The sequence below is a fragment of the Ursus americanus genome, chromosome X (assembly GCF_024610735.1).
Source record: "Ursus americanus isolate L20-20 chromosome X, mUrsAme1.1.p, whole genome shotgun sequence".
In the NCBI taxonomy this organism is placed as follows: domain Eukaryota; kingdom Metazoa; phylum Chordata; class Mammalia; order Carnivora; family Ursidae; genus Ursus; species Ursus americanus.
Genome location: NC_142164.1, coordinates 53,325,140 through 53,341,421, shown reverse-complemented (window position 1 = coordinate 53,341,421; position 16,282 = coordinate 53,325,140). Strand labels below are relative to the sequence as shown.

Here is a 16,282-nt window from a genome sequence, read left to right as displayed (position 1 = left end):
TTTCTATTATGCATCAGGTGGTTTTTAAGGTTTATAATCTAATGTGAAGAGACAAACAATAAACAGGATTAATAGTTCTATGATTTTTTATTAAACATTTAAATAGACAAAATGAACTCATGTACTATTTTGAAAACATGGTTTTGCAGATTTTGTTTTATACTCTGTAAGACCAGGTTCCTGAGTCATAGCAAGAATGGAAACTACATATAATGATTTGAATTTTCCTACATTCTCTGTTTAATGTTTTAATAGTACATGTTTTGTTACTGTATGAAGTTTGTTTCTAATTTTTCAGGTTCTTTAAAAGGAACTGTGTGGGATACAGATTACTGTAATTGAATGCATTTTACCTAATACATATTTTTATCATATGACACTCTACTTGTGCTTCTTTGAATGCTCATAAACTCAAATGAATACAATATTTAGTGTACTTATTCATATACTTAAATATTTGCCTAGTCAGATGACGTTGAACATTAGAAAGAAATAAAAACCTCAGATTCCTATAATGGACTTAAACATTCAATGTTTTTTATTTGGGCCAGCATCCAGTGGTGTGCCTGTAAGCTGTATCTCCAAAAAAAAGACCCCAAACAACACAAAATAAAAAAGAAAAGCTCTGACTTATACCATTTTCCAATTTCTGTATTGTAAATATTTCCGTCATGGCTGATTTCAAGTTACCATCATTTTAACACCTGGCTCACAAAATTACTGAATATTTAGCAATTGGCCTTAGCTTGAACAGGCTTCAAAATAATACTTTCCTTTTAAAAACATTATATGAAATACGAAATGTTTATCAAATCAAACTCTCCATGCCAATCTTCCTTCATATCCATTAAACAAAACAAAAACTTTCAAACTAGTTTACCTACTAATTTTCTATTTCTTCAAAATAACATAACATATTAACTAAAAGTATGAGAAAACTCTATAAAAATCAATGAATAAGTAGTTTGTTTCTCAATGGAAATTATACCACTTCACATAGACTGATGTCAAATTGAAAAGAACATGATTGCATTTGGGCCTTTTTCTTCTACCAATGTGTAAATATTTCTACCTCAGTGTGAGAAACCTTTCATAATCAGAGGTGTGTATTCCTGCAAATGCCCTCAAATAGTGAAAGCTAACACAAAGAAGAGTAGACATGGCTGTCTATTCACCACTCCTGTCATAGTTTTAAAATTTTCTTTTCACAGGTAGGAGAGAAAACCATAGCTTTTAAAGGATCTGAGAAGTGATGTGACTCTTAGAAGTTTATATTTCTAAAATTATACATATATCATAAATTATATATATATATACATATTTACTTATAGTTTAGTGAATTTCCCTATCTTCATGGATGTAAACCATGTAACCATTGTAATTAACAACGAGTTTTATTTTTTTAAATATTTTATTTATTTATTTGATAGAGCATGAGAGAGCAAGCATGATCCGGGGGAGGGGCAGAGGGAGAGGGAGAAGCAGACTCCCCGCTGAGCAGGGAGCCCAAGCAGGGATTGATTCCAGGACCCCCATGATCATGACCTGAGCTGAGGGCAGACACTTAACGGACTGAGTCACACCGGCACCCTAACAATGAGTTTTAGATGCATAGAACATATCTACTATAGCAACACTGTTCAATACAGTAGCCACTAGCCACATGTGGCAATTTCAATTTAAATGAAGTAAAGAAAATGAAAACCTCAGTTGCTCTGTTGCAACTAGCCACATTTCAAGTGCTCAGTAATCACATGTCACTTGTGGCTACTATATTAGACAGCACAAGGATAGAACATTGCATCATTGCAAAAAATTTTATTATATAGCACTGTTTTAGAGCATTAAGTAGGGTGGACAAAAAGTCATGAATCACTGGTAATCTTTGGGGGAGAAGATAATACAGACCAAAAAGTCAGCAAGTATATTGCAGTTAGCCTTGCAGTTAGCCAAAAAGAATAGCTGTTGCTGAATATTGGCTTACTGAATTATTATTGTCATCATTTTTTGTTAGGAAAGAGGGCAAGAACACAGAATTCACTGATTTTGCAAGATTTAATATGTGCAAAGGACTGTGTCACATTGCTTTGTCAAAAACGCGAAAGTGAAACAGACTTAAGCTCCACCCTCAAAAGAATTTGTAGAATTATATACTATTTCTGGCTAGAACCATTATAGTTTGTTAGTGAGGTTAGATGAATTACGAAGCAGATTTCATTGGAGACAGTATGGCCTAATGGGTAGGAGCATAGGCTGTGAAGTCAGACTGCCTGCTTGTATTTAAATTCTGGTTTCACCATTCCTTGTTATATGACTGACTTTAGGCAAATTATACCTGTTATCTCAGTTTCCCTCATCTTCCAGTGAAATGGTGAGAGTGGTTATAACTACCTCATAGTGTTAACATGAGACTAAATGAGACAAGGCTTGTCAACATACTTAGAGCACTGTTTGGCATTTATTAGTCAGTGTATATTAGCAAATATTATTTTATTTTATTATATTTTATACTCACGGATCCATATAAAGATACTAGTAAGTAGAGAGCAATAATATCATGGCCAAGAGCTAGCCTGAGAAAGAAGTAACTTCTCTTATACACATGCCTCTGTATAACCCCTATCACTACCATAACCAAGGGTTCCCCCCACCATTAGATACATATACTGGTATTGTACCCTCCATCTACAGAGCATTTGTTCACCAGTCATGACTGATTTGATCTCCATGCAGAATAAAGAGTTAGGGATCTGGTGGGGACTGGAGAGGAGTGTCTATTCTAATACCAAAATTGATTTGATTCATATTTTATTTTAAGCCATTTTGACTGCTTATGTGTGGATTATTTATTCTTCAGTTTGAACTATGAACATTTACATCCCATGTGAAAATACCCACAGACCTTCTTTCTGTCCTCAATAGGTACATTAGACACTTGATGTTTGCTGAATGAATTAATTAAAAGTAATGATTCATTGTATATTAGACTTTGGGGAGTATTTCTAACATAAATGATCATTAGTGATATAGAATTTAATTGCAAAACTGGAAAAGACATTACAAGTTGCAAACAAATGTTTTTTTGTTTTTGTTTTGTTTTGGTTTTGGTTTTGGTTTTGTCAAAAATAAGTTTGGGAATATTGTTACTCCAAGCATATATTCTTTAGTTCTACCTCAGATTCCTTTACTATTGGCTCGGCAAGTAACACTTGTATCTAATAACTAATATAGGTATAGCAGGAACTGGAAATTGCATTATGATTATTAGGCTTGAAAGGCTATTCATCCTTTAGTTGTATCACCGAGTATGGCAAAATCCTGAGAGCAAAATAGGTAAAATACCTGGGGCGCCTGGGTGGCTCAGTTGTTGAGTGTCTGCCTTCAGCTCAGGGCATGATCCTGGGGTCCTGGGATCGAGCCCCACATTGTGCTCCCTGCTCAGCGGGAAGTCTGCTTTTCCCTTTCCCTCTCCCCCTGCTTGTGTTCCCTCTCTCACTGTATTTTTCTCTGTCCAATAAATAAATAAAATCTTTAAAAAAATAGGTAAAATACCTGACTGGTATGAGAACCTATTTCCTATTTGACATTTGTACCTTATTTTTTTTGTGTGTGGGAAACTGTGCTTTTTTAAGTTTTTTATTTTAATTTCAGTTAATTAACATACAGTGTTATATTAGTTTCAGGTGTACAGTATAGTGATTCAACAATTCTATACTTCATGGGATACTTTGTAATATCAGTGTACAGTAGTTTTCTCTGGTAACAAATTTGAGAAATTTAAGTAGAACTGTGTTTTGGATGTTTACCAGTACCGTCTCATTAGCTCTGGTTTTTGTTTGGTTGAGCAGCTGGCAATTAATGAATTGATAGGAAATGGTCACAAAGCAGTGGCATTAGCATGTGAACATCTGGTATTAAAATTAATCAACACAGAGAGGGTTTTTTATGATAATGCAAATGCACTGAAAAATCACTAGTTGAGTCTTTATTTTAAATTCTACACCTGAAACTAATATTACACTTTATTTTAGCTAACTGGAATTTAAATATAACTTGAAAAAGAAAAATAATGCTCTATGGAAATACAAAGCAATTACTATCTTTTAGAACATAAGGTAAAGATGGGTTGAGTGAGAACTGAGGGGTGTGTGTGTGTGTGTGTGTGTGTTTGGGTGGGTGGCAGAGGTCCAATCCCAAAACATAATTTGGAAGCCCTGCACTTTCCCACTGAACTATCCATTTTCCCACTCGAGGGCATTTGCAAGCTATGAGCAGATATTAAGACTGATTCTCTTAAGCTGTCAGCCTCTTCCAGAACAAGTTGATCTGGGTGAAGATGTGAAAGCATCTTTTGCCCTAATATAACATAGATCACATGTAGGGTGTGCCTATGATTTTGGACTGTTTCATGGTTACATGTTCCAGCTGCATCCCTTATCTGCTTATTTTTTTTAAATTCATGAAAACCCTGCTGTATTCATTTATGTTAACCTTAATAAGATTGTAAATTGGTGATTGTGGAAAACAGACTAATTCTTTTTTATAATAAAGATTTATTTATTTATTTATTTATTTATTTATTTATTTATTTAAGAGAAAGAGAGAGCATGAGTGGGGGGGGGCAGGAGGAGAGGGAGAGAGAATCCACAGATTCTCTGCTAAGCATGGAGCCTAATGTGGAGCTTGGTCCCCGGACCCCCAGATCATGACCTGAGCCCAAACCAAAAGTTGGCCGCTTAACCTGCTGAGCCACCCAGGTGCCCCCACAGACTAATTCTTAAACTGATTTGTAAAGGTCCATAAGTTGTCATATTTCCAATATTATTCAGAGATACCAAATTAAGGCATCAAATTCTTCCTCAGGAATAGTAGTAAGCCAAGTTAGCAGCAACAATGAATAAACTTTTCATTTCCCTGTCCCTGATTTTATTATTAAAGTCTGTCAAGTTACAATCTGTTCTGTTTCTGCAGAACTCTGGTGACAGTACAGAAGGAGCAGATCAATTAAATATGAAATATCAAGACAAATGCATGAGTAAAATATCTAGCACTCATACAGACTTCCAAAAGCCACTCCTCAGTAGTGAAATGCCATTAAATCCTTTAGGAACTCATTAATGTATTAGCATTTGGAAGCATAATTACAGTGAGAGTTGAATTCCAATTAAATAAAAATAAAAAGACAAATTATATAATACATAATCACACTGAATACTTAATAACAACATAATAAAATGTCAGAGGTAACAATTTAACATTGACTGATACAGTTGCTAGTAAAAGGCAACTACACACATGTACACATATGTATAAACACGTTTAATATGTATTTATTAGTACTTCATACATTCTATGTATACTACCACATTTCCAAGGATGTAAAGGAATATACTGAGGTGAAATAAAGCATCTGCATGAAAATGGGCAGAGTTGATACTTTACTGCCAATAAACTAAATCCTAAATCAAATCGACTGTGTTAAACCTTGTATAGAACTCAATTTTCTAAGCATTGACCCTATTCTTTATTAAGGGTCAAATGTACTTTCAAATGATTTAATATGATGAATGTCTCCTTTGACCATTTGTGGTATATACCTCCCAAAAGGGGAAAAGTATGATAAAAGAGGGGATAGCATGTACTAATTAATAATATTTTCTGTAATGTTTCTTTCTTTTTAGGCATTAGCCTTGAACTATACATATATGCTAGAATCTGAGTTATTATTACAGATAAATTTACTAGTTGTAGGGAAATGGGGATTTGATTGGGTAAGTATGTATCAATTTTGGAAATGTCTCCCTTTTGTTACTTTGAATCTGGAGAAGACCTGTAGTGTTTCAGAAGAGCTACAGCTGTTGTCAGTGGGCCTAAATGAAATACATGAAGTGTAGCAGGGTTGTAAAAGTCATAAATGCCAAATAAAATTAAGTCATCAATGACTAAAAATGATTGGGGTTTTAGAGTTGCAATTTTCCTTTTTAAATGCCCTTATTGATTTGTTGCAAATACTGTTAACCCTGTATTTGGCAAATGATGAGGACATTATCACTTGTGTTCTCATTTGTAGTAAAACAGTTTAACTTGCTGTGAAATTTTAACTAGGCTGAGACACAACACTAGCCACCTAATGAACCAAAGCACATTGCAGTTAAGTAGCTAAATAGATGCATAGTGATTACAGGGGTGAAAAATGGATCTGTTTACTTGCAAAGAAGAAATTGTTCATAGAACTATTAATTACTTTAAGAGAAATTAAACATTCCCAGCTCTACACACACACACACACACACACACACACACACACACACATTTTAAACCCACCTAACTCTTAATCAATATAAGACACTGAACTTATCTAATACAGTTTACATGGTGAAAAAGTCTGACCTCTGTAGGGCCTTAAGAAAACAATAACAATGAACTGAACCTTGACTGAATTTGGAAAGTGCAGGCTATGAAATCTTAAAGCAGAAATATTACTTTATGCAAAATGTTACTATATCATGTTTTCAAAGTTAGTTTATTGTTTCACCTAATATGGTGCTGAAAATGTCAAAGAGGGAGTTGAAGAGTAAGTTATTTGAGTTCGTATTATTTGATCATTTACTAATTTTAAGCATTTGGGGGGATCTTCCTTTATAGTATTGTATTTTTCCTCATTTTCATTGCATTTTTCTATTTGTGTAGATGTTCTCTCAATTTTTAAAGACAATTCAAAGTGAGCTTTCATTTTTTGTTAAACAGAGTGGACAAGAGCAAGTATCACTGTCAGTTGGATTCTCTTGTTTTTCCAAACCATCAATTTTATCAACCAACTTAAAAGTTTTCCATTTTTATTATGGTGGCATATATTTCTGTGTGTATGATTCTTGTTTGCCACCATATAGTGATTTTGTTAGTTCAGTTCTATTTTTGCCTAGTAACTGCTGTACTTTGTCCCTGTCCATTCATTCGGATGTCCATGAAACTTAATTGTAGTTCATTGAATTACATACTTTTTCAACAAATTTTCAATGTTACAATTCAAAGACAAATACTGAATGTTCTACACTTCATATACATATTTTGGCATAGAATCATTGAGGCTATACAACAGTGAAAGCCAAAAAAAATTAATTTTGACCTTATATATAAAAATCCTTGCATTGGTGTGTTTTTGTGTACATATACTATTTAAAGAATATATTTTTAATCATGAGAGTTTAAGTTGAATTTCACAACTAATGAACTATTGGTCTTCTCAGAAAGTAAAAGAATGTGGTACAAGGGCTGTATATACCTTACTATCTATCCCCATACCATCACTCCAGAATACAAGTGAAATTATTTAGAAAATAAAAACTAGATTCTTTTCTTCTGCTTTGCTTAAATGTTTCTTTTTTATTTTGTGCTGTATATGTAGTGTTACAACTAGATATTTATCTGTATAGTAAATATGAATTAAATATATATTTCTGTCTTAAAACATTTTTTTGAGGTATGACAACAGTTATAGAATCTTTAAAGTGTAACATAAAATTATTATAATTATCAGTATTTAATTAGGATATAATACTGCAGCTAATATAGTCAAATTCTACTATTCATTTTATTAAAATTACCAAATGTTAATTATAAGCTAAGCAATAACATTAAACACCATTTAAAAATAAAACTACATTAATGATTGTATTAGTGTTTTATTGCCGCTATAAGAAAATATGACACATTTAGTGCTTAAAACAATGCAAGTTTATTTTCTTACAGTTCTGTAGGCTGGATGTCTAACATAGGTATCACTGAGCTAAAATCAAGGTGTTGGCAGGGCTGCATTTCTTTCTGTATCTGCCAGGGATGAATCTATTTCCTTGTTTTCCACCTTCTAGAAGCCACCCACATTTCTTGGCTCATGGTTCCCTTCATCCATCTTCAAAGTCAGAAAGTTTGCATCTCTGATTCTTTTTCCATAATATCTCCCTCTGACCTTCCCTTTCTGCCTCTAAGTGTAATTTATCTATCTCAAGTTTCTCAATCACATCTGAAAAATCCATTTACCATGTGATGTAGCATATTCACAGGTCTCAGTCATCAAGATGTGGAGTGGACATTTTGGGGGCCACTATTCTGCCTGCTACTATTCTGCCTGCTACAATGATAGATGTTGCAAAATGTTAACTTCTACTAATGAAATAATAAGCTTTAACTCTTGTGCTGTTACTTTTGTATCTAAACAAACAACAGTTTTCTTTAGGGAATTTATAAATTTTAGGCCTTTCATGCAAAATCAATTTGAAAATGTACAAGCACATATTTGACAAACTAATTCTTACTGCTATGATAACTAGAATACTGATGTTGTAATTACAGATAATTAGAACATTTAAGAAATTTATTATGGATGAATTAAATATTTTATAGAACAAACATTCTCTGTCCCAGCATGTCTATTACCCACTCACATTAATTGCATATGTGCATAAACACAGCAATTTGGTTCTTCTAGTGATCAAATTAATTGAATGATTGTCAGATTTATTCATCAAGTTGTGATGCATAAACATAGTGAATAATTTCAGAGTTTTATAGCAATATTCATAATCACAAAAGTCTTGAGAACTATAACAGTTACTGTAGAGGTATGGAAAATAAATGTTTTATTTTTATTCTAATTCTTTATTTAAAACTATAAAAATCTAAATAATACTAAGCAATTGATATTGACAGGTTTTAATGTTAGTTTGGAAAACCTATCATTGTGTCCTATCACTACCAAACCATTTTGCTGGCAGAATTCAACATAAATTCCTAAAGTCTGATAGAGTGCATGTATATTGTTTCCATAATTTTTATTTGTGCAGAAAGACTCAGTATGTACCAGATGCTACTATTTGTGTTTTATTCTTAGATTCTAAAGTGTTTACTTTTGAAAGATCTTCTTAGAGAGTAGGATCACGCTCCAGGCTTTGGAATATATATAAATATAAGAGTTTACAATAACAATAATCTTCACTGCACACCTATGTTCATAATTCTTCATGAATTTTCTAGGAAAGGAAATGGAAACTAACTTTTCTTGAAACTCTGACATATATACAGCATGGCACTGAGCCTTTTCACATTCTCTAACCCTCATAATATCCCATTAATTTTACAAGAACAAAAAATATGTATTTGTCTAAAGATACACGTTTAAGACCAACTGTCATGAACATGTATGCTTTTGGGATAAGTGAGAGGTCAACATTTCAAATATTATGGACTCAACAACATGAAAAACTTGATGAACAGATGACATTTCCTGTTGTGTTTCCTTTTGTGTCAGGAACGGATCCCAGAGAGTCCTTCTCCTGTTCCCTCTGTAGAAGAGAATCATCACCCTGAGAGTCAGACTTCCTCCCACCCCAGCAGCAGTGTGTCCAGCTCTCCTTCTCAGATGGATCATCATTCAGAGAGGATGGGTAAGTATCTCATCTAAAACAAGGAATTAAAATGTATTCTTTTGAGAATTTCTTCATTAGTCAATAGAAAGGGGGAGAAAGAAGGTGGGGGAGTTGATGCCTCCTTAATAAAAATGACTTTCTGAAGTGGTCATTTTTTACTGCTGAAGCAATTTGAACAACAAAATGAAACTAAACGTATTAGAAGTTTCTTCTCTGGAAGGGCCTTTATTTACTGTGTCACTGGATTCCATGGTAACAATAGGATGGGATTTTTTGTAGAGTATATGTTAGTTCAACATATTGGTATTTAACAGTTCATGTGATACAATCACTTGCTACATTCACAGCATCTTTGACTAATGAAAGATAAAATATCTTTCAAACAGTTGATCATTTAAGAGTGATTAAAAAGTGAACCAAGACATAATTTGCTACAATCTCAATAATTTAGATAAAAAATATTTAAGATGTTTTCCCTTAGTTTATTTTTTTTTATTATCTCGGAAGTCTTACACCATAGACACTATCCCAGAAATACTATAATGGTATTGTCAGTGATGTGACATATTGGAAACTTGAATCTAGCCACAGTTCTGGCACTCAGTAGCTATGAGACCTTGGGTATGTCACTTAACCATCGTGAGTTTCTTTACCTAATATATGGAAATATTTCTGCCAGGCCTAATGCACTGGATTTTTATGAGGTCTAATGAAATAATATGGACAAACACTTCAGAAGATTAAAGTGCTAAGGAAATGTGAGGGATAAGCACTATTTTTTGTCTGTGTGGCTTTACCTTGATTGCTTATTATCTTTAGCTGTCTGATTTTACTCAGGTATACAGATGTTACCAAGTGCACCCAGTTGTAACAAATTCTCATTTAGTATATAATAATTATGAACCAAATGAGATAAGTAAAATCTTTATTAATCTGTTGTATCGACACAATCGATTTCCTAAATATCGATTTCCTCTAGGAAAAAATGGTTTCTGTTTCTCTTTTAGTCTTACTCTATAAGGACGTCCTTTAAATGAACTCTAAGTTTTTATATTTCATAATAGTGATTGCCTTAAACCTTTCCAAAATATGTTTTTTTTGCTTATTGTTTTTGTTTTTGTTTTTCGGGCAGGAGAGGAATTTGAGGGATTAACAGAGGTGTTAGTTTCTTTATTTGTGCTGGGAAAGGATGAAAATTATTTCTGCCTTCTGGAAATTCATCCGAGTCTCATTTAACCTTTCAATATTATATATTGTTTGTGGTTCATAGTAAGCCCAAAGAGTCTCAAATCTGGCTCTCCATTATAATCACTCATGGAGCATTTACAAATCTGGATGCCCGGGTTACATGCTCAGAGTCTGATTTACCTGGTCTGGAACAGAGTCTGGCAGGACTGTTTTGTTTTGATTTTCAGTGTCTCCTCATGAGATCCTAATGTGCAGCCAGTGTTAAGAACCACTGAGCTAGAACTTGAGGTTAGTGGCCCTAAGGGAGTAAGTTTAATTCCTGGAAGAGGTGACAGGTCTTCTAGCTTTTCTTTATCACAGCTTTTGGACACAGACTACCTGGTTGTTACAACACTGTGTGCAACTGATTTAAGGGAGTCTGAGCAAGACAAGCAGATATAGCCAGATGACCATTAAAGAATCAAGAAAACAAAACACACATTATTCCATCAGGATAATCTTTGTATTGATGAGGGGTGGGGGAGAGAGAAAAGGGAGAGAGAGAATTATTTATTGAGGGCTGGCTAAGAGCAAAACACGTAGGGAAATATATTATGTGATAGATATGTTGTAAAGGAATGGTATCTTACACTTAGAAGTAAAATCAAATATTTCTAAAGCAATGTAATTTTCTAAAAAATATATTAACCACATAAAACATTTCTAATTCCACTGGCAGTAATTAGGCTGTCTATGCACATTCCCAGATATCTAAGCATGATAGTGAGATTGTCTATAAAGGAAAAAAATATGGAGCAATATGTTTTTTAAAGATTTTATTTATTTATTTGATAGAGAGAGATAGAGATAATGAGAGAGAGCAAATGCAAGGAAGAGAAGGAGAAGTAGGCTCCCCACTGAGTAGGGAGCCCAGTGTGGGGCTCTATCCCAGGACCCTGGGATCATGAACCGAGGCAAAGGCAGACGCTTAACCGACTGAACCACCCAGACGCCCTTAGCAGCATAATGTTTTAATAAAATATAACAAAAGAGAATTAAATGATAAACCATGAAAATTGGCATGTTTATTTTCTTTCAATATAAATATTTTGTGAAGAAGCATTTATAATTATCAGAAAGCTATACTTCACCTATTAATTTTGTTATATATTTTTTTAAAAAAAAACCTCTATAAAGTGAGTTAAATCTGTAATTATTTTAAACGCACTAAATTAAGTGATAAATTCTTTCTAGAAATATTTTGGGAACTAGATTATTAATTATGCAGGTAAATAGTTAATTTGCATATGAATTTTAACATTTAAAATGATTTAAAGAAAATATGTAGGCAATTATATACGCACTATATATTAATCCCACTTAAAAAATTCACATGATTAGGGCACTGGATGGCTCAGTCGGTTAAGCGTCTACCTTCAGCTCAGGTCATGATCTCTGGATTCTGGGATTCAGCCCTGCATCAGGTTCTCTGCTCAGCAGGGAGCCTGCCTCTTCTTCTCCTTCTGCTTGCCGCTCTGCCTACTTGTGCTCTCTCACTATCAAATAAATAAATAAAATCTTAAAAAAATTTTAAAAAATTCACAGGATTGAGTAGCTTCTTGATCTTTAAATTATATAATCATCAAACCAACACAAATGATTCCACGGTTTCAGAAATAGAGATGTATACAATTCATGTTAGTTGTTATTGGAGTAAAATAGCTATTTATATAATAATTTTCTACCTTTATTTTGAGTGTTTTGCAAGAAAATTACTCAGTTTTTTTTCTTTTATTTATAGCTATGATGTCCAACAATAGAGAGGAACTAATTGTTGATCAAGATAATGGACCAACCATCAAAAAATTCCAAAGGGATAATAAAGGTGAAATGACTTTTGCTTATTTGATGGACACACAAATATTAGATAGTAACTGAATTAACATGCCAGTGCTGTATATTGCATCCACCTTTCCTAAACAGAATAGATTTATACTGGCTTCAGATAAATTCTTTTATTAGTAAAAAAAAATATGTTTACCTGAAGCTTGTTTATTTAATGTTAATAAATTAATAACATCCTGAAGTTTTTCTGTGCCTGTGGCTGGAAACTTCATTTTATGCCTGATCAGAAACTTCTGACTCTCATTTTATTATATATGCACTTGGTTAACTATGTTTGAACGACTCACCATTTGATAGTTACATTTGAAAACCTGAGTTGCTGTCATGGAGAAAAGATATCACCCCAACCACCAAAAGAGATTTTTAAAATATATGCTTATTTGGGCATTTCAAGTGAAAGCTTAGCAAGTTACTCCAACCAAGTATTTACCTAGAATGTTGATAGATATGATGCCAATCTAGTTTTTGATCCACTGAGTTACATGGATCATCTCTGCACAGTATCCAGTTTTTTCTTAGGATATCAGTTTAAAGAAGGTAGGAAGAGTAAGAATTTCAAAGTCATGCTATTTCAAAGTCATGCTATCTTGACATGAAAACTGAGTACAACTTTGTTTAAAAGGCTAAAAGATAGGAGAAAAAGAAAACATATTGGCATATGTTATAGGCTATACATTATGTCTGCCGTTGTGAGTTAAACAGTAACTCTAAAGAGCATAAGCTAATATGTAATTTATCAGATTACCAAATCGCTTGTTTGTACTTCAGTATAGGGTGTATTTTTCTATCTCTACTAAAGATACTCATAATATATAGAAAAAAGACTCCATGAACTGAAGAGTTAATGGAGAAATTTATCTTTCTTCTCTAGACTGAGCTTCCTTCCTAATTACATAGATGAACGTTTTAGTTAGAATTTGGAATAATGTATGATTTTAATTTCATTGATCCATGGTTGGTTTCCTTGCCACATGTTTAGTCATTTCTTATCCAAACGCTGAAAGGCTATACCCTCTGGGGCTCCAAGATGTAAATGATTGATTTCAGAATACTTGCCAGAATGGAAGAAGCCAGTTTTAGTATATTAAAATACCCAACCTCTTATACGGGTAATGGAATTCTAGTTAAAGATGAAATTTCATTCTTAACCCAGCAACAATTTGTTCCTGAGACCTCTTTACCACCAAGTCATGACCGTTTGAAGGACAGTGTGGTAGTAAAACAACTTTTCTAGGAAAATCTCAAGCTGTACATGATGCATGTGATTCTATCAAAACTGCAAGCCCCATAAGTCAAAATGGCATTTAGGGCTGGCCTGTGTGCTGCAATGTTCAAGTACACACTACTGTGTCTTATGAAAAATGAGCTGGAGCACTAGTACGGATGTACAGTAACTGATTTTCATAAAATACACAGTAGTATGTACTGGCATTTCTGAATCTCTAGCTGTGAAATGGCAGTTTTACTCATTTCAATCAAATAGGTTGGTCACACATTCTGATGAGGACATTAATAGATAGGAGTGGCATATTAAACTGCATCAAGGTTATAGTGGAAAGCTTTCTTTAAAATGAGATTTTTGATGTCAAATTCTACCAGTTATATATGTGATATTAAGATAAAATATATTTTCTTCAATAGATTTGAGTTATTAAGAGGAAACGAAGTTAAAGTAGAAGTCTCAACATTATTAAATATGACAAGTAAGCAGTTTATACACCTATGGCAAACATATGTTTTCACATCTGTTTTGAGTAATATCATCATGATTTAAAAAATGATTTATAGCTTTGGAAATTATAAAATGCCAGTTTTGCTATTATGTGGAAATTTCAGAAAAATGAAGAATTACCATTAGAGTAAGCTTCATGCAGCCCACCTCTTGCTGTACCTTGTAAAACTGAGAGACGGTAATACATGTCTCAATAATTTACATTTCCCCTTGAATTTTCATATGCAGACATTTCCACCTCTGTTAGTCTGGGCTTTCTTGTCAGTGATGTCCATTTAGACTATGTCCAAAATGACTTACCAAAATTGGTATTTTAGTATTGACTCGAGTATTTTGACTCAACTGACTGATCAGTTAAGAGAAGGCTTTGATTTTACTTTTCCACAGACTTTGTCAAACAAATTGAGTAAATCAATTGCATGTTATAACATTGTGTTACATGGCTTTTAGCAGTCAGTTCTGGAATTCTTTAAAGTAGAGCAGTTGTGACTACTCACTGTAGTTTAAACCATGTGGAAACAAAGGCACAAAGTAAGATCCTCTTCCCATGGCAGCCAGTGGTCTCCCAAGCTGCTAGCAGGAATAAAGGTTTTTGATATTTTTCATTTTGTATTGAATTTATTTATTGATAACTTTACATGTGCAAGAAGCACTGTTGATCAAGTCTGGAATTCTATAGAAACGGTGGAACAATATATTTATCATTAAGCCCAAGACTTGAGTCCACTGAACCATTACATTTTAAATCAGTCTACAGGCTACTGATGAAAAACTAATAATTTTAACTTCCTTTGATCATAAGAATCTAAAGTATATCTCATCTAGAATAAAAGTATTTGTTTTTATGCAAATAGACTAATTTTAGTTTAGAGCAGGACTTGGGCTATATATAGACACTATAATAATTTAAATGTTCTCTTTTCAATCAAATGCTTTTCTCTTTTTATTCCTAGATAATGTTAGATACTACACTAAATCTTTCAGACCAAATGGCACTATTTAGGTGTTTGGAAATGAATATTGACTATGGTTAAAATAGAAAATATATCTTCTGAATATTATATTATCTTCAATAAGAGAGACAAATGTATTGCACCAACTAAAATACAAACATCATTACAAATAAACTTTATGATGAAGCTAAAATACATAAAGGGAAGTGAAAAATACAGTTTCATGCATTTTATGCTTTTCAGTGATTCTAAATAGAAATGAGAGGAAAAAAGGACATACTCACTGGAAATTTTCTTTTAGCAATCATGCCTTGGTTAAACCTCATTGGCTATGATACTTTCATTGCACAGAGTTTGGAAATATTCTTTGAATTACATTCATTTATTTTTTTATTTAGAAACAATTGCAGATTGACAATAAGTTTCAAAAAGAATACAGAAAAATCTTGTGTTTCCTTCAACTAATTTCTCCCAATGGCAATATCTTATATAATTATAATATAATATGAAAGTCAAAAAATTTACATTGCTATAACCATAGACCTTATTCATATTTCACCAGTTTTACCTACAACCATTAGTGTGTATGTCTCTGTGTGTATTTTTCTATGGAATTATATCACATGTATAGATTTGTGTAACCACCACTGCAAATCGATACATGTTCCACCACCACAGGGTTCTCTCCTGTTATGCCTTATTGTCTATCCCCACCCCATGATCCCTGACTTCTGAGAACCACTAATCTGTTTTCCATCTCTATAATTCCATCATTCTAAGAATGTTCTAAAAATGGAATCATACATTATGTGACTTTTTGAGATAAGCTTTTATTTCACTCAGCATAATTCTCTTAATATTCATCCAAATTGTTGCATGTGTTTTTAATTTTTCCATTTTGTTGCTGAGTAGTTGTGTAACCATTCGTCCATTGTAGGACATCTTGTTTCCAATTTCTTCATGTTATTAATAAAGCTTCTATGAACACCTATGTATAGGTGTTTATGTAATATAACTTTCATTTCTCTGGGACAAATGCCCAAAAGTGCAATTGCTGGGTCACATAGTAAGTGAATGTCTAGATTACAACAAACTGCCAAATT

At 33.1% G+C, this 16,282-nt stretch overlaps 1 protein-coding gene and 1 pseudogene across 1 annotated transcript in view; one reads left to right on the top strand and one right to left on the bottom strand.

The window, feature by feature from the left end:
- The window catches only part of DACH2 (dachshund family transcription factor 2), an 813,807-nt gene that overhangs the window by 705,458 nt on the left and 92,067 nt on the right, over positions 1 to 16,282 (top strand). The window contains exons 7-8 of the mRNA XM_087860071.1: positions 9,305 to 9,440; positions 12,391 to 12,474. Of these exons, the coding sequence (XP_087716197.1) occupies positions 9,305 to 9,440; positions 12,391 to 12,474 (220 nt within the window). The remainder of the gene's footprint in view (positions 1 to 9,304; positions 9,441 to 12,390; positions 12,475 to 16,282) is intronic.
- On the bottom strand, positions 15,405 to 15,534 carry LOC148106910 (U4 spliceosomal RNA; annotated as a pseudogene).